Source organism: Coregonus clupeaformis, chromosome 16 (genome assembly GCF_020615455.1).
Source record: "Coregonus clupeaformis isolate EN_2021a chromosome 16, ASM2061545v1, whole genome shotgun sequence".
Classification (NCBI taxonomy): domain Eukaryota; kingdom Metazoa; phylum Chordata; class Actinopteri; order Salmoniformes; family Salmonidae; genus Coregonus; species Coregonus clupeaformis.
The window spans coordinates 33,171,353-33,191,115 of NC_059207.1; the positions used below are offsets into that span (position 1 = coordinate 33,171,353).

General features: G+C 42.3%; 1 protein-coding gene across 2 annotated transcripts in view; it reads left to right on the forward strand.

Annotated features, from left to right (window-relative positions):
• The window catches only part of LOC121584861 (rabphilin-3A-like), a 36,258-nt gene that overhangs the window by 8,705 nt on the left and 7,790 nt on the right, over positions 1-19,763 (forward strand). For both annotated transcript variants that reach the window (XM_041901037.2, XM_041901036.2), the window contains 3 exons: positions 17,564-17,746; positions 18,408-18,501; positions 19,419-19,430. In XM_041901037.2, the coding sequence (XP_041756971.1) occupies positions 18,428-18,501; positions 19,419-19,430 (86 nt within the window). In that variant the 5' untranslated portion in view covers positions 17,564-17,746; positions 18,408-18,427. The remainder of the gene's footprint in view (positions 1-17,563; positions 17,747-18,407; positions 18,502-19,418; positions 19,431-19,763) is intronic.

A 19,763-nucleotide genomic window follows, 5' to 3' on the forward strand; every position in this document is an offset into this window, starting at 1 on the left:
AAAATAGTCCAAATTGGTGAAGTGTTTTGAAAAAAATTACTTGTTTAAAAAAATTATACAAAATTAATCACGGAAAAGTGGTGCGTGCATATGTATTTACCCCCTTTGCTATGAAGCCCCTAAATAAGATCTGGTGCAACCAATTACCTTCAGAAGTCACATAATTTTTATGTCTTGGAATGGCCTAGTCAATCCAATTGAGAATCTGTGGTATGACTTAAAGATTGCTGTACACCAGCGGAACCCATCCAACTTGAAGGAGCTGGAGCAGTTTTGCCTTGAAGAATGGGCAAAAATCCCAGTGGCTAGATGTGCCAAGCTTATAGAGACATACCCCAAGAGACTTATAGCTGTAATTGCTGCAAAAGGTGGCTCTACAAAGTATTGACTTTGGGGGGGTGAATAGTTATGCATGCTCAAGTTCTGTTTTTTTGTCTTATTTCTTGTTTGTTTCACAAGAAAAATATTTTGCATCTTCAAAGTGGTAGGCATGTTGTGTAAATAAAATTATACAAACCCCGCAAAAATCAATTTTAATTCCAGGTTGTTAGGCAACAAATAGGAAAAATGCCAAGGGGGGTGAATACTTTTGCAGGCCACTGTATGTTGTTGATGTAAATTGAGAAGAGCGTGGGGCCTAGGATCGAGCCTTGGGGTACTCCCTTGGTGACAGGCAGTGGCTGAGACAGCAGATGTTCTGACTTTATACACTGCACTCTTTGAGAGAGGTAGTTAGCAAACCAGGCCAAAGACCCCTCAGAGACACCAATACTCCTTAGCCGTCCCACAAGAATGGAATGCTCTACCATATCAAAAGCTTTGGTCAAGTCAATAAAAATAGCAGCACAACATTGCTTAGAATCAAGGACAATGATGACATCATTTAGGACCTTTAAGGTTACAGTGACACATCCATAAACTGAGCGGAAACCAGATTGCATACCAGAGAGAATACTATAGACATCAAGAAAGCCAGTTAGTTGATTCTTGACAAGTTTTTCCAACACTTTTGATAAACAGGGCAAAATAAAAATTGGCCTATAACAGTTAGGATCAGCTTGATATCCTCCTTTAAATAAAGGACACACCGTGGCTTTAAGGGTAACGCCGACGTCATATTTTAGGGAGCGGTAGAGGTGACCAATAATGGTTACAATTAAGATCAGCTGTGAGGGTGAATTTAGCGCGTATTGATGGTTTAACGAGACATCAACTGCCGATAATCTAGTGCCATCGATGGTTGCAATAGGCCCCTTGCTCTTTGATTATATTCCAATAGGCTACATTCTGTAGGCTACCCAATAGCCCATCCATTGTCACATAATGAAAGGTGTGAAAAACAATAATAGGCTACTGTGTTTCCCTGGCTGAGTTGGGCCATCAGTTGATAGACAGATGTAGGCCTACTGTAGAAGATACACTTTCCTCCAGTGTGGATGCTCGTCCACATTTTATAGTTAGGCTATGTATAATTTGTCATTATACACTACATGACCAAAAGTATAAGGACACCTGCTCGTCAAACATCTCATTCTAAAATCATGGGCATTAATATGGAGTTGGTCCCCCATTTGCTGCTATAACAGCCTCCACTCTTCTGGGAAGACTTTCCACTAGATCATGGAACATTGCTGCGGGGACTTGCTTCCATTCAGCCACAAGAGCATTAGGTAGGTTGGGCACTGATGTTGGGCGATTAGGCCTGGCTCGCAGTCAGCTTTCCAATTCATCCCAAATGTGTTCGATGGGGTTGAGGTCAGGGCTCTGTGCAGGCCAGTCAAGTTATTCCACACCGATCTCGACAAAACATTTCTGTATGGGCCTCGCTTTGTACACAGGGGCATTGTCATGCTGAAACAGGAAAGGGCCTTCCCCAAACTGTTTGCCTTTATTTAACTAATTATGTGACTTCTGAAGGTAATTGGTTGCACCAGATCTTATTTAGGGGCTTCATAGCAAAGGGGGTAAATACATATGCACGCACCACTTTTCCGTTATTTATTTTTTAGAATTTTTATAAACAAGTAGTTTTCTTTCATTTCACTTCACCAATTTTGACTATTTTGTGTATGTCCATTACATGAAATCCTAATAAAAATCCATTTAAATTACAGGTTGTAATGCAACAAAATAGGAAAAACGCCAAGGGGGATGAATACTTTTGCAAGGCACTGTACATTATATATATTTTTTATTTTTTGTATTTTTTTTTCATTATGATCAAATAGCCACAGTAGCCTACATGGCCACTGTTAAAACTGTAACTTCAAGCGGGTACAGCCTCAGTGTTCACAGTAAATGCGTGCTGGAGGTTGCAAATAATTTTTACAACGTTCAGGTTTGCGCTCAGCAGACCTGAAATTTGTTCAGTACCGAAATAAATTAGAGGGAACATTGCCTGTAACCACACAGAATTACCCCTGTAACCAGATCCACGGATGATGCAATCACCATCGCACTGCACACTGCCCTATCCCATCTGTACAAGAGGAATACCTATGTAAGAATGCTGTTCATTGACCACAGCTCAGCCTTCAACACCATTAAGCTCATCAAGTTTGCAGACACAACAGTGGTAGGCCTGATTACCAACAACGATGAGACAGCCTACAGGGAGAAGGTGAAGGCCCTGGCAGAGTGGTGCCAGGAAAATAACCTCTCCCTCAACGTCAACAAAACGAAGGAGCTGATCGTGGACTTCAGGAGACAGCAGAGGGTTCACAACCCCATCCATATCGACGGGCCGCAGTGGAGAAGGTCAAAAGCTTCAGGTACCTCGGCGTAAACAATCTGAATGGTCCACCCACACAGACAGTGTGGTGAAGAAGATGCAACAACGCCTCTTCAACATTGCTGGAGGCTGAAGAAATGTGGCTTGGCCCCTAAGACCATCACAAACCTTTACAGATGCACCCTTGAGAGCATGCTGTCGGGGGCACACTGCCTGCCCTCCAGGACATCTATAGCACCTGGTGTCACAGGAAGGCCAAGTAGATCATGAAGGACCTCAGCCACCCGAGCCACGGCCTGTTCACCCTGCTATAATCCAGAAGGCCAGGTCAGTACAGTTACATCAAAGCTGGGACCGAGAGACTAAAAATCTGCTTCTATTTCATTTTTTACATTTTACATTTTTAGTCATTTAGCAGACGCTCTTATCCAGAGCGACTTACAGTTAGTGAGTGCATACATTTTCATACTGGCCCCCTCCGTGGGAAACGAACCCACAACCCTGGCGTTGCAAGCACCATGCTCTACCAACTGAGCTACAGTTGGTAGAGCAACTGTGGAGTGGTTGAAAAACGAGTTTTAATGACTCCAACCTAAGTGTATGTAAACTTCCGACTTCAACTGTAAACGCTGAACAAAAATATAAACGCAACATGCAACAATTTCAAAGATTTTACTGAGTTACAGTCATATAAGGAAATCAGTCAATTGAAATAAATTCCATAGGCCCTAATCTATGGATTTCACATGATTGGGAATACAGATATGTATCTGTTGGTCACAGATAGGGCTGCTACGGTGACCGTATTACCGACACACCGACGGTCACGAGTCATGAAGGTCACGGTCATATATCTCCTGAGTGGCGCAGTGGTCTAAGGCACTGCATCGCAGTGCTAGCTGTGCCACTAGAGATCCTGGTTCGAATCCAGGCTCTGTCGTAGCTGGCCGCAACCGGGAGACCAATGGGGCGGCGCACAATTGGCCCAGCGTCGTCCAGGGTAGGAGAGGGAATGGCCGGCAGGGAGGTAGCTCAGTTGGTAGAGCATGGTGTTTGCAACGCCAGGGTTGTGGGTTCGATTCCCACGGGGGGCCAGTATGAATAAATCAAATAATGTATGCACTAACTGTAAGTCGCTAGGGATAAGAGCGTCTGCTAAATGACGTAAATGTAAATGTATGAAGGCAGTTTAGTCATGGTAATTAGGCTTCTCCAAGCTCTGATGCTGCTGATGGTTATTAGTAGCCTACCAAACTTGCTAACTGCCTGGTACTCAGCACTCTATTGTCCCTCTAATCACTCTGACCTCAATGGAAATGTAATCGAAAATCTAATCAAACACTTGAGCTCATGTTGCGCAACATTACTATAGGCTATGCCATTGCGTGCGAAAACGGAGTGATGACCTCTATTAAAAAGAGGAGGATCCCATCAGCTTTCTGTAGGCTAAGCCTACTATATTTATTTCTCAACTTTCCTAATATTAAGCACATTTCTTCTCTTTACAACAGGAGTATAGCCTACCTGGCTGGCATGAAAATGAACCACAGGAAAAGCATCCTCCATTCGCTATTTAAGTGCATAGATGACATGTATTTTTTCCCTTGCCCCTGTTTCGAGACAGGTGCATGATAATGGTCCATTCTAAATCAAAACAAATTTCACACATATATTATTTAGTATATGTAAAGAGAAGATGAAATCAAGAATAGTCTGATGGGTGACAATATTAGCCTATCACTTGTGAATTATATATTATCACTTGTGAATGATGCCCAGCGTAACGCAAGAAACAAAGCCTTTTTTTGTGCTACTTTTTCGAATCATAGTCGCACACCTCATGTAGCCTATCCCATAGGCCTATATATTTTGATAAGGTTTGTATCACATCTAAAGTGGCCAAATAACTTCTTAAAATTAAGCACATTAATCCGCTATACAAGGGGTGTAGAGCCTAACTGGCATACATAAGCAGCGCGTGAATTTCAAGTTTGGGGAAGATCATTTTAACCATAAAATGCACCTTTAGAATAAAAGCATTACATGCATAATCACATTTGCGGTCACTTTTGATAACGGTGTTTTCCCGCTAATGGAACATTTGTACTTATAGCCTACTGCCGTGTGTGCATTGCTGCGCTTATAATGTGAAGAAATAGCCTAATAGTTTATCAACATTTTAAGCTAAACGTTCTGATCTGTGTCATCAGCCTCATTGCATAAAACACTTTTGGGGATGCAAGTGGTTGTATTAATTTGGGATCTATCACATCCCACAACTGTCTCAGACTATGTTTGGAATATTTATTTCTCGCACAGAATAGAATAGGTCAACTTTTGTACTATGGGGGATAGTAGATTGACATAGGCTAGTGCTTTTGCTGTTCGTTAGGCCTACGCATCTTGTTGGCTGACGAAAAGTAAATGTTGACAATTCTTCCAATATCTTCAATATACACCTCGGAATTGGATAAGGACGTGCGCAGTTGGGTCCGGGATGTGTCTGTCTTCACTTGTAGCCTGTGAGAAAGACCCAATCACGTGATGGAGAGCCATGTGAGTGACAGGTGCTTCGGAGCATGCAGCTCTCAGGGAGAAGGGAAATATAATTATTATATTTAGCCCAAGGGCACAACGGCCTTGGCTGGTAAAGGCTTTGATTTTTTTAGGGGGCATTACGGCCACACAAGGGGGATGCTGCCGGAAAATTTGAGGCATTATTGTGAATGAGAGACTGATGAAGTGTGTACAGCCTGCGCAAAAAACAAAGCAGAGCTCATGCTTTTCATGCAACTTTTTTCAAACCATCATCTCATCATGCAGCCTTAGAATGTATTACAAATCAAAATATATAGCCCAACGTTTGTAGAATAACTAAAGTTACATGAATAACTCTAAATTAAGCATATAGGAGTTCCTATTTCTTTGTTAACCGCTCAACACAGAATAGCCGCATGTGTGCACTCCCTCAAATCGTTTGGAGAAAATATTATTAACATTTTAAAATGGTTCTCACCCCTTTCCATAGACTTACACAGTAATTATGACAACTTCCGGAGGACATCCTCCAACCTATCAGAGCTCTTGCAGCATGAACTGACATGTTGTCCACCCAATCAAAGGATCAGAGAATGAATCTAGTACTGAAAGCATAAGCTACAGCTATCTAGCACTGCAGTGCATAAAATGTGGTGAGTAGTTGACTCAAAGAGAAAGAAAGACAATAGTTGAACAGTTTTTAACAAATTAATTTATTCCAAAATGAAGGAGAAGCAAGAGAGAGATTTGTATTTGCATTTGCATTTGTATTTGTATTTATTATGGATCCCCATTAGCTACTGCCAAGGCAGCAGCTACTCTTCCTGGGGTCCAGCAAAATTAAGGCAGTTCATACAATTTTAAAAACATTACAATACATTCACAGATTTCACAACACACTGTGTGCCCTCAGGCCCCTACTCCACCACTACCACATATCTACAGTACAAAATCCATGTGTACGTGTGTGTATGGTGCGTATGCTATTGTGTGTGTGTATGCATGTGTCTGTGCCTATGTTTGTGTTGCTTCACAGTCCCCGATGTTCTATAAAGTGTATTTGTATCTGTTTTTTAAATCTAATTTTACTGCTTGCATCAGTTACTTGATGTGGAATAGAGTTCCATGTAGTCATGGCTCTATGTAGTGCTGTGCGCCTCCCATAGTCTGTTCTGGACTTGGGCTGTGAAGAGACCTCTTGTGGCATGCGTGGGTATCCGAGCTGTGCGCCAGGAGTTCAAACAGATAGATTGGTGCATTCAACATGTCAATACCTCTCACAAATACAAGTAGTGATGAAGTCAATCTCTCCTCCACTTTGAGTGTACATCCAAGGGCCAGCCGTGCTGCCCTGTTCTGAGCCAATTGCTATTTTCCTAAGTCCTTTTTTGTGGCACCTGACCACACGACTGAACAGTAGTCCAGGTGTGACAAAACTAGTGCCTGTAGAACCTGCCTTGTTGATAGTGCTGTTAAGAAGGTAGAGCAACACTTTATTATGGACATACTTCTCCCCATTTTAGCTACTATTGTATCAATATGTTTTGACCATGACAGTTTACAATCCAGGGTTACTCCAAGCAGTTTAGTCATCTCAACAATTTCCACATTATTTATTACAAGATTTAGTTGAGGTTTAGGGTTTAGTGAATGATTTGTCCCAAATACAATGCTTTTAGTTGTATAAAGTTTTTCCAGCAGCAGACTATGATCAATTATGTCAAAAGCCTCACTGAAGTCTAACAAAACAGTCCCCACAATCTTTTTTTCCTCAATTTCTCTAAGCCAATCATCAGTCATTTGTGTAAGTGATGTGCTGTTGAATGTCCTTCCCTATAAGCATGCTGAAAGTTTGTTGTCAATTTGTTTACTGTAAAATAGCATTGTATCTGGTCAAACACAATTTTTTCCAATAGTTTACTAAGGGTTGGTAACAGGCTAATTGGTTGGCTATTTGAGCCAGTAAAGGGGGCTTTACTATTCTTAGGTAGTGGAATGACTTTTGCTTCCCTCCAAGCCTGGGGGCTCACACATTCTAGTAGGCTTAGATTGAAAATATGGCAAATAAGAGTGGCAATATCGTCTGCTATTATCCTCAGTAGTTTTCCATCCAAGTTGTCAGACCCCGGTGGTTTGTCATTGTTGATAGACAACAATCATTTTTTCACCTCTTCCACACTCACTTTACGGAATTCAAAATTACAATGCTTGTCATTCATAATTTGGTCAGATATACAGTGGGGAAAAAAAGTATTTAGTCAGCCACCAATTGTGCAAGTTCTCCCACTTAAAAAGATGAGAGAGGCCTGTAATTTTCATCATAGGTACACGTCAACTATGACAGACAAATTGAGGAAAAAAAATCCAGAAAATCACATTGTAGGATTTTTTATGAATTTATTTGCAAATGATGGTGGAAAATAAGTATTTGGTCACCTACAAACAAGCAAGATTTCTGGCTCTCACAGACCTGTAACGTCTTCTTTAAGAGGCTCCTCTGTCCTCCACTCGTTACCTGTATTAATGGCACCTGTTTGAACTTGTTATCAGTATAAAAGACACCTGTCCACAACCTCAAACAGTCACACTCCAAACTCCACTATGGCCAAGACCAAAGAGCTGTCAAAGGACACCAGAAACAAAATTGTAGACCTGCACAAGGCTGGGAAGACTAAATCTGCAATAGGTAAGCAGCTTGGTTTGAAGAAATCAACTGTGGGAGCAATTATTAGGAAATGGAAGACATACAAGACCACTGATAATCTCCCCTCGATCTGGGGCTCCACGCAAAGATCTCACCCCGTGGGGTCAAAATGATCACAAGAACGGTGAGCAAAAATCCCAGAACCACACGGGGGGACCTAGTGAATGACCTGCAGAGAGCTGGGACCAAAGTAACAAAGCCTACCATCAGTAACACACTACGCCGCCAGGGACTCAAATCCTGCAGTGCAAGATGTGTCCCCCTGCTTAAGCCAGTACATGTCCAGGCCCGTCTGAAGTTTGCTAGAGTGCATTTGGATGATCCAGAAGAGGATTGGGAGAATGTCATATGGTCATATGAAACAAAAATAGAAAATGTTGGTAAAAACTCAACTTGTCGTGTTTGGAGGACAAAGAATGCTGAGTTGCATCCAAAGAACACCATACCTACTGTGAAGCATGGGGGTGGAAACATCATGCTTTGGGGTTGTTTTTTGCAAAGGGACCAGGACAACTGATCCGTGTAAAGGAAAGAATGAATGGGGCCATATATCATGAGATTTTGAGTGAAAACCTCCTTCCATCAGCAAGGGCATTGAAGATGAAACGTGGCTGGGTCTTTCAGCATGACAATGATCCCAAACACACTGCCCGGGCATTGAAGGAGTGGCTTCGTAAGAAGCATTTCAAGGTCCTGGAGTGGCCTAGCCAGTCTCCAGATCTCAACCCTATAGAAAATCTTTGGAGGGAGTTGAAAGTCCGTGTTGCCCAGCGACAGCCCCAAAACATCACTGCTCTAGAGGAGATCTGCATGGAGGAATGGGGCAAAATACCAGCAACAGTGTGTGAAAACCTTGTGAAGACTTACAGAAAACGTTTGACCTGTGTCATTGCCAACAAAGGGTATATAACAAAGTATTGAGAAACTTTTGTTATTGACCAAATACTTATTTTCCACCATAATTTGCAAATAAATTCATTAAAAATCCTACAATGTGATTTTCTGGAAAAGTTTTTCTCATTTTGTCTGTCATAGTTGACGTGTACCTATGATGAAAATTACAGGCCTCTCTCATCTTTTTAAGTGGGAGAACTTGCACAATTGGTGGCTGACTAAATACTTTTTTCCCCCACTGTACTTGGATGTGTAGTGTCAGCGTTTGTTTCTGGCATGTCATGCCTAAGTTTGCTAATCTTGCCAATGAAAAAATAATTAAAGTAGTTGGCAATATCAGTTGGTTTTGTGATGAGAGATTGTCATTTTTTTTCACTTTCAGTTTCATTACTTAGCTAGCAAATGCAGCTAGCTAGTTTAACCTACTCAAATACCCTGCTCAAACAGAGGGATGCTATGTTAGATAGCTGGCTATGACTATCCAACACAACACTGGAACTCTTCCAAGTCAAAGTAAGCTTTTGATTTTACAAATGTAATGCCACCTGGGCCTGCCGGTGTAAGTGCTAAACTGCTTACTGTACACTGTAACGTCACTGCATGAAATATAGCGGGTTTACTAACGCCTTAGTTTTATTAGCTGTTGACAATGACATTACTTTAGCTAATATGGTGACAATGATGTAGGCTGTCTGTAGCGGTTATGATATGGTTTGGCTTGGATAGGTTTTTTCACCTGGCCACATACAGCTGATGTGTTGTGTATTGAAGTCCACAAGCGAAGGGAAAAGGTGAGAGGAGGAGAGTGCATAGATGCGAGAAGGAATACAACGTGACTGCTATGAAAGTGAACTGTGTTTACGCACGATCAGGGGTGTATTCATTCCGCCGATTCTGTTGAAAAACATTTCTTAAATGGAAGCAAACGGAACGAAACAGGGATAAACATACCTGAATTTGTCCAATAGAAACTCTTGTTTGCAACTGTTGGACTACTGATTACACCCTAGATCAGATAGATGCAGGCAAGAGTGTGCAAGGCGGTATTGAATGTGTCACTGTCTGTCCATGTGTCACTGTATGTCGCTTCAAATTCTTCTCTCGACCTATGTGCACCTACGTTGTAAACTTTCATTCATAGGCTAGGTTGTAGCAACCTCATGATGGGTACAGGGAAAATTTGAGTATCATGTAGTAGCCTAAACCTATTGCTGTTACATTGAACTGGGTGAATGGAATATGAATGACAGTCATCCAATATGCTGTAATAGAAATAAGGCCATGCTCATGAAAAAACAATGATCTTCCCTCATTTTAAACGGCACCGACTGCCACTGGTGCACAGAGAGTATCTATGTGTCTTTATGTACAAAGTGTGTGAGGGCAAACAAGACAAGGATTGGAAGGGCTGTATTCTAGCCAGGTCTCTCTGCGCTTCTTGACCTGACACCATCTTCCACTCTCCACCGGTGCACACCCCACCTCCCACCTCCCCACACAGATCAGTCAGGATGAAGGGTCTGGTCCATGAACCCACTACCTATCCACTGGGCAAGAACTGGTTGAATCAACGTCATTTCCACGTCATGTCCACCAAAAACATCTATGTGATGATGTTGAATCAACGTGGAAAACTGATTGGATTTGCAAAAATTAATCAACGTAAGGGCATTTCGTATTTTCTTCACCCAACTTTTAACCTAAATCCAATGTCATTTTTTGTTGATTTCACATTGAATTCATGTTAGTTGACAACTCAACTGAATGTAAATCAAAACTAGACGTTGAACTGACGTCTGTGCCCAGTGGGTAGCCTCTCACTACTGCCAACAGACCCAAAAGCTTGTGCTTTTTTTAATACTGAAAGTGCTGGCTGTGTCATCGATCATTCCGACTGTGCTGAAAGCGTATTTCTGTAACCACCCCAATAAAACCTTCCTACCCTGGCCACTGTTACATGCAGTATGTTATGGCTCGGTTCGATAGTGGGAAAAGGGTTTAATAAGGGGTAGGCTTGGGGGACTTAATATAATATAATATGCCATTTAGCAGACGCTTTTATCCAAAGCGACTTACAGTCATGCGTGCATACATTTTTGTGTATGGGTGGTCCCGGGGATCGAACCCACTACCCTGGCGTTACAAGCGCCGTGCTCTACCAGCTGAGCTACAGAGGACCACAGCACTGACCACTCAGCACTGCTACACATAAGTGGTCTTTACAGGATAGCATCCTGTGCCAACCAATCAGGATGATTATAGTGGATTTTGTTAGATGTGAAGTTGGGGGAGTCGTTGATGGTAATATAAATGCCAGGGCGATTGTGGTGTTGCTGGTCCTCTGCTAACAGTATTTCCAGGTTTTACAGCTCAGCTCAGCATCAGGAGGGTGTGGTTGACAGACAGTGCATCGATCCAGCCAGAGGCAGAGCAGAGGCACAAGCCCCTTCAGCAGCTGGTTCTGAGGTAGACTTACTGAAAACTCTGAGGGCATGGTCCTTTCTTAGCATAAAGTAACTTAATGGCAAAAATGAAATATTTAATGTGGAAAAATGTGCTTTTGAGCCTCTCACACTGATATTTTTGTCATGTTCAGTTATGGTTGGTTATACACTGAGTGTCCAAAACATTAGGAACATCTTCTCTTTCCATGACATAGACTGACCAGGTGAATCCAGGTGAAAGCTATGCTCCCTTATTGATGTCACTTAATTTATTCCAAAATGAAGTTAAATCCATGTTAAATCCACTTCCATCAGTGTAGATGAATGGGAGGATTCAGAGGGTGAATGGGCAAGACAACAGTTTTATGTGCCTTTTGAATGGGGTATGGTAGTAGGTGCTTGGTGCACCAGCTTGAGTGTGTCATGAACTGCAACGTTGCTGGGTTTTTCACACACAACAGTTTCCCGTGTGTATCAAGAATGGTCCACCACCCAAAGGACATCCAGCCAACTTGACACAACTGTGGGAAGCATTGGAGTCAACATGGGCCAGCATCCCTGTGGAATGCTTTTGACACCTTGAAGAGTCCATGCCCTGACGAATTGAGGCTGTTCTCAGGGCAAAAGAGGTTGTGACTCAATATTCGGAAGGTGTTCCTAATGTTTTGACAACTCTGTGTAGTTTTAGTCTTGGTGGAGAAAAAGCTCCTTGAATAGAATAGTGATTATAGCATCAATTTGCCATCAAAATCTGGAATTGGGTGTTGAAGCTCAACAGTACAGCCCTCATTTGTCACATCAGCCCTCAGCCAATGGCGAGCGATGTAGGTGGGTGGTGGGTGGTGGCTGCAGCAGCAGTTTCCTGAAGCCGGACCGAGGCTTTGAGTCGAGCTCCACCCCTAAGTTTAAATTCTGGGAGTCACAATGGGAATGCTGCCCTGATGAATGATTAATTAAAGTGAAACCAATTGTGGGAGTTTGCACTGATCTCAGAATCTCATTAACCCACTTAGGAAATGTATTTCACATCTCGGAGGAGAGGGGAGAGAGAGAGCAAGAGAGTGAGAGAGAGAGAGAGAGAGTCTTGGTAGAGTGGTGTGTCCATTGCAGTCAGAGCTTCAGGAAGGGTACTGTATGAGGTGTCTCCAAAAGCCTCTCACCCTCCCCAGTTTTTAAAGATCAAACAGGTTTTATAGTCAGTGTCCAAGTCATACTACAATGGGAGCAAGTTAGTAATTATGTACCTAAATTCAGCAAAAAAAGAAACTGTCAACTCACTGTCAACTGCGTTTATTTTCAGCAAACTTAACGTGTAAATATTTGTATGAACATAACAAAATTCAACAACTGAGGCATAAACTGAACAAGTTCCACAGACATGTGACTAACAGAAATTGAATAATGTGTCCCTGATCAAAGGGGGGGTCAAAATCAAAAGTAACAGTCAGTATCTGGTGTGGGCACCAGCTGCATTAAGCACCAGATTTGCCAGTTCTTGCTGTGAGATGTTACCCCACTCTTCCACCAAGGCACCTGCAAATTCCCGGACATTTCTGGGGGGAATGGCCCTAGCCCTCACCCTCCGATCCAACAGGTCCCTCAATGGGATTGAGATCCGGACTCTTTGCTGGCCATGGCAGAACACTGACATTCCTGTCTTGCACGAAATCACGCACAGAACGAGCAGTATGGCTGGTGGCATTGTCATGCTGGAGGGTCATGTCAGGATGAGCCTGCAGGAAGGGTACCACATGAGGGAGGAGGATGTCTTCCCTGTAACGCACAGTGTTGAGATTGCCTGCAATGACAACAAGCTCAGTCCGATGATGCTGTGACACACCGCCTCAGACCATGACGGACCCTTGACCTCCAAATCGATCCCGCTCCAGAGTACAGGCCTCTGTGTAACGCTCATTCCTTCGATGATGAATGTGAATCCGACCATCACCCCTGGTGAGACAAAACCGCGACTCGTCAGTGAAGAGCACTTTTTGCCAGTCCTGTCTGGTCCAGCGACGGTAGGTTTGTGCCCATAGGCGACGTTGCTGCCGGTGATGTCTGGTGAGGACATGCCTTACAACAGGCCTACAAGCCCTCAGTCCAGCCTCTCCCAGCCTATTGCGGACAGTCCAAGCACTGATGGAGGGATTGTGCGTTCCTGGTGTAACTCGGGCAGTTGTTGTTGCCATCCTGTACCTGTCCCGCAGGTGTGATGTTCGAATGTACCGATCCTGTACAGGTGTTGTTACACGTGGTCTGCCACCGCGAGGACGATCAGCTGTCCGTCCTGTCTCCCTGTAGCGCTGTCTTAGGCGTCTCACAGTACGGACATTGCAATTTATTTACCCTGGCCACATCTGCAGTCCTCATGCCTCCTTGTAGCATGCCTAAGGCACGTTCACGCAGATGAGCAGGGACCCTGGGCATCTTTCTTTTGGTGTTTTTCAGAGTCAGTAGAAAGGCCTCTTTAGTGTCCTAAGTTTTCATAACTGTGACCTTAATTGCCTACCGTCTGTAAGCTGTTAGTGTCTTAACGACCGTTCCACAGGTGCATGTTCATTAATTGTTTATGGTTCATTGAACAAGCATGGGAAACAGTTAGTTATTTTGATTTTTACGAATTATCTTTGAAAGACAGGGTCCTGAAAAAGGGACGTTTCTTGCTTTTTGCTGAGTTAGTGTTTGAAAATCTTTTTTTTTTACTAATAAAAAAACATAAACATTAAAAAAAAGTCCATGTGTTCAAGTAATTCAGTGTAGGAACATCAAGGGAACCAGAAATGATCCCGCTCTCTGTCACCATACTTTTATATTCTGGTTTTCTATGTTTTTTTTCTGTATTATCATTAAGAACAGGTACACCTGTAGGTGACCTTAGGTAGTTTAACATCTAGACAGAAGTAAGATTTAAAGTGGGATTATTTTTTTACAGAAACAGATATTGTCTCTCTCTAGTCAGCAGGAAGCATATTGTGCAGTCAACCTTTCTACCTGTTCTTGATTATGGTGATACTATTTATCAAAGTGCAGCTGCCTCTACTCCTAAACCATTGGATGCCGTTTTTCATAGCACCCTTCGTTTTATCACAGGATTTTTTACCAAAAGGTTGGCTGGACCTCTTTGAAGTCATGTAGATCACATCATTATGCTCTTTTTGTTTACAAAACTTCAGAATTACCCAACATCATCACTGTTAAGATTTTAAATGACAAGTTATCAAACCTGTTCACAGGGTTGGTTAACTCTGGAGACTCCTTCGGTGTCTAGAGAGTTAGATAAATCAGCTTTTAATTCCCTTGTACCTTACGTGTAGAATGATCTACAATACACTTTAAAATTAGAGGAATTGGTGCCTCTAGGGCATTTCAGATGGTTGTTAGGGGACCTTTTAACTGAAGAATTTGTCTGTTTTTTATGATTGTGTTTTGCTTTGCGTGTATTGTTGTGTATAATAATGTGTATTTAATTGTGTATATGAATGTGTAGTTTCATGTGTTTATTGTATTTGAATGTGTATTGTGGTGCTATACAGGGCTCATCTGGAAAAGAGACCTTGGTCTCAGCATTGACTCCCTGTCAAAATAAAGGTTTAATCAAATGAATCACTGAGATACCATTGGCAGAAACAGGGTTTGGCTATAATACTGTCTCCAGACAAATCTTTAAATGTAAGTGAACACAGTCAAATTTGAATAAGTCTGGCAAAAAGTATTGAGCAAGAATGGAACAATAGGATGCTATAGCTAATAAAGAACACTGTGGCTTACAGGTTGGGTTGGAGGGGACTTGTGCCTGGTATTCTGAATGACTAGTAGTATTGAGTATCCTGTTAGGCCCTTGAGTGAGTCGCAGGTTTCTAAATTGGTCCTCTCCACCCCTGTATGAAATGGTACAGTACGGATGCTGCTGAGGGGGTGAGTGATCGTAATGATGAAGGAGATGACGATGTGAATCGATGTTGGTGCTCTAGTTTCCTCCATGTCATCCCCTCTTTTAATCCTGCCCCATCTCACCCTCCTTCTTCCATTATGCTTTCCTGGCACAGCTTCACATGGTTCTGCATGGTTGTTTCTCCATTCTCCTGTCCCCAGGCACCGCTGTGCTGTGCTGTGCCGTGCCGTGCAGATCGCTGGCTCTCAAACCTTCGTCTCTGTCACATTTAGAAAAATGCAGGAGAAATGCCAGCTACTCAAGGCACAATGCACAACCTGAATGACTCATCACTTGAATAAGATGAATGAAAGACGAGCTGGTGTACTCTCCAACACTGAATGAGAGTCATAGAAGAGATGACGCAGACTGAGTGCCAACCCTGCATCATACTCATTGAGACAGACTCATTCAGACCCTCACCTCCTAGTGCTATGAGAAGACTGTTGAAGGCTGTTGAAGGGTCCATAACCAGCATGTAGTGTCCTTTCTCTGAATGAATCTTCTGAAAGTCTCTGCTAATGAGCTCTGTGCAGCCAGCACTGACAGGAAAACTTTTGCGTTTTCTCTCGCACACTCAACGCAGTGACGCAACAGTGTCTATCTGCAGCGTTAAAAACTTTGTCTGGGTGAGAGCTCCTCCTCCAGGGTCCGTGTGGTGTACGTCTGAGTATCTCTCCACCTCTGATCCCCCCTCCTCTCCTCTCTATCTGCCTTCACAGGATAATCATCCTAAACAAAAGGGGGATGATTAATTTTAGTGTATCATGGTTGTGAGACTCAGCATATGGGATGTATACAGTGTTATGCATTTATGTTGTTCCCTTAGGGAGCTGGACAGGAGGAAATATTGAACGGAAGCCAGACCACCGGGCAAAAACTGGTTGAATCAACGTTGTTACCACATCATTTCATAAAACAATTCAATGTGATGATGTTGTATCAACACGGAAATGTGATTGGATTTACAAAAAGTCATCAACGTAAGGGAATTTAGTTTTTTTTTCATCCAACTTTTAACACAAATCCAATGTCATGGTGACATCTTTCGTTGATTTTTAGTTGACAACTTAACCAAATGTAAATCAAAAATAGACGTTGAACTGACATCTGTGCCCAGTGGGGATGTACCTCTGTATGCCCTGCTTTATCAACCAACATAGACCAGGCTAAATTTCAAGCTGCTCCATGCTGGTCTTTGCTGGTCTATGCTGGTCAAGCTGGTCTGACCAGCATGGTCTAGCTGGTTAGGCTGGCTGACCAGCTGGTCAAGCTGGTTAGGCTGGTGACCAGTTTATGCTGGTATGCTGGGGACCAGTTTGTGCTGGTATGCTGGTGATGCTGGTATGCTGGTGAACAAGCTGGTCAAGGTGGTCTGGCAAAACCCGCACATCATTATCATATTTCCCAACATGCTCTATTGCAGTTCGACTTTTACAATTGTTTGTGTCAATATCTTTTTTGTTTGTTGTGTTTTTGCATGTACATTGATTGATTAATTAATCTTATGCTACACAAAGATGAATAACATACATTTCTCCAAACGAATCCAATCTTTTAGTTGGCTTTATTGCACCCGTTGCTGAAATGGTTGTTTCAGTTTATTCATAATTCTAACCCTGGCAGTCATTCTGAATTGATTTGAGGTGAATAGAAGTTCCAATTGTTGGATATCCCTACTCTGGCTGGGTTCCAATAGGAATTAAATATACCTTTGCAAGCCAGCATAATGTGACTTGAAGGCCTGAGGGGTCCACTGTATTAGGGAAAAACTCTTAATGTAAGGGCTTATGACATAGGTAATGTACTGTATTTAATAAATAAGCACTTTGATGCTGGTTTTGCTGGTCACCAGTGTCCAAAACACAGCCTATGCTGGTCTATGCTGTTTTTTTCAGCAGGGTAGTGTGACAGGTTTCAGGCTAATACAATAAAGGCATCCTCCCACATGAAAATCAGTATCAGTTCATAAATAATAGTACTCATTGTTTGTTGTGCATTCTGCGGGTGATTTGAATGACCAAGCAGTATCAGAATAAATGTAAGTGTTACAGGAGTTAATACTGTAGATGAGCATTACCCCTCCCCCTCTCTATTTTTCTCTCTTTCACCCTCTCTCTCTCTCTCTTTCGCTCACTCTCTCTCTCTCTCGCTCACTCTCTCTCTCTCTCTCGCTTCTAGCTATGTTCTGCAGTGCTACTGTGGAGTGATCGCTTACAGCAAACTGAAGACAAATTAGATTTATAGATTTTTTTTACCTCACACTTTCTTTACTCTTCCTCTTTTTCTGCTCTCTCCAATCATGCCACAACACGTCTCAGTTCCCTGCTATCATCAGCCTTAGACAGAGGAGCCTCTATATCTGAGCCAGGCTGCTGTCGAAAGAGGATTGTTGACCCTTCCCACCCACCCTGCTCATTCCCTGAGGACCCACCCTGTTGCTGGTTGGGTGTCGCTTCCCGCTCTGCCTGGTGGTGGCCCTCGGAAGCTTTAAGCGCATACAGGTACGTTCAGTTCTCTACACTCCTATTGATTTCTGTCATTTCCTGTCACATTGCTCGATTCGATTAAATTGCTCAGTGGTTGCATCACTGTGGATCATAAACATGGGTTGTACTGTAAGAATTGTCTAGACATTGGGAGACATGGTTTATCGATGGTTACTGTAAAGGTTTACACAGATCACGTAAAGGCACGGTTGATATTATCCTTATTCATAGCCCTTGTTGTTATTGTAATGTACATAAAATAGAGTAAGTGTGTCTGATGACAAGCCAATTTGAGGCCAGTGCATCTCTTGGCCCACATACTTAGCATACAGAGGGCATCAATATTAGTGCTGAAGTCAGTAAAATTTGATTTGATTTTATTAGTAGTCAGTGCTGCATAAGCAGGGAAGATTAAATGTGACCTTCAATTTGATGAATTGACAGTTAGTTATGCTTTCCTGCATGGATTTGATGTATTGATTTGAGTTGTGATAAAGATGAGATAACATCACTTTGAATAAACAATTCATCATAATTATCCAACTTATAATAATTTAATGTGTGACCCTGTTGATTACACGGTGAGGAACAAGATGAAAATTGTTCCTTATATGTAGCATTTATCATTTAACTGTGTGTGTGTGTGTCTCGTCTTTGTCTGTGTGTCCACCTGCAGAGTGAGATAGTGCAGCAGCCATGACGGACACAGTGATGGGCGGTAGCTCGGACCCCTGGGTGCCCAACGACAGGCAGATGAGCATGCATGCCAAGTAAGCACGGGTGGCAGAACAACAGTGTACACTAAGCACCATGCTGTTATCGCTGCACTCTAAAAAATGATGGGTTAAAAACAACCAAATTTGGGTTATTTGCGCGCTGGGTAAATATTGGACTGAGCACACGTTGGGTTATTTTGACCCAGCCAGTTGTGTTGTGTGAATAACCCAACATGTTGAGTTGTTGGGATTACCGAAACATGGGTTAATTTAACCATCAGTTTGGTTTTTATTTACTTTCATCCTGGGTTGACCCAGCAGCTGGTTCTTTTGTAATGTAATTTTCAGGAGGCGTGGCTTATTAGGGGCATGGCTTTCATATAGTTATTTTTGGCCACCCATGAGAGTAAATGTCATTCCTGTTTATCATGTTAAGTTTGTACACTGCAAATTCAAAATTGTCGAATTTTTTAACATGACATATTCTAATATAACAAGATTATTTACATAATGTACCAGAGGTAACTATCCCAACATTGGGATTTGCATAGGCTCTTAAGGGACCCCTACACTTGTGTAAGCCTCATTAAAGCTGTCAGTGTCCAACCTCAACATGTGATAACAATACAACAGAACAAATGAACTGGAATGACATTTACTCTCACGGGTGGCTAAAAATAACTTTAAATCTGAAAGCTACACCCTTACTAAACCGCGCCTCCATTCTTATGATCTGACCCGCTGGGACATATCTCAATAATCCAGCATCAAAAACCCAACCTTGCACTTAAATAAAAAAATTAAATAATAATAAGAGACCCAATGCCTGCAACCCAGCAGTTGGGTCATCCAAACAACCCAGCATTTTTTAGAGTGTGGGCATGTTAACCCTTCCATGCATTCCCAGGCACTAACCTCTTTTATCCTCTCCTGTCTGCTTCCTTTTAATCTTTGCCCTGGCTGGGACTCAGTGATAAGGAAAAGTAAGTAGAAAAGCTCCTACTCCATCTCTCCTTCTACCTTATCCCCCCCAACCCCTCTGCACTGTGTCAATCTACTATTCTAGTTTTTGATTGTATTTAGAGTGTATGGAGGGTATGTATAGGTAAATGTGTATTCACTCGTGAATGATTGTATGCTCACATATGTTTTGGACACAGGTAATGAAGGGTGTTTGCACAATGTGCACGTGTGCATTAGGCCATTATGGCATTTTTTGTATTACGTTCTGTCTACTTTGTCTCTTATATACCTCTGTCAATTTGTCCACTCTTGTGTATGAGTGTTATTTTGTATATACATTTGATTTCTCACTG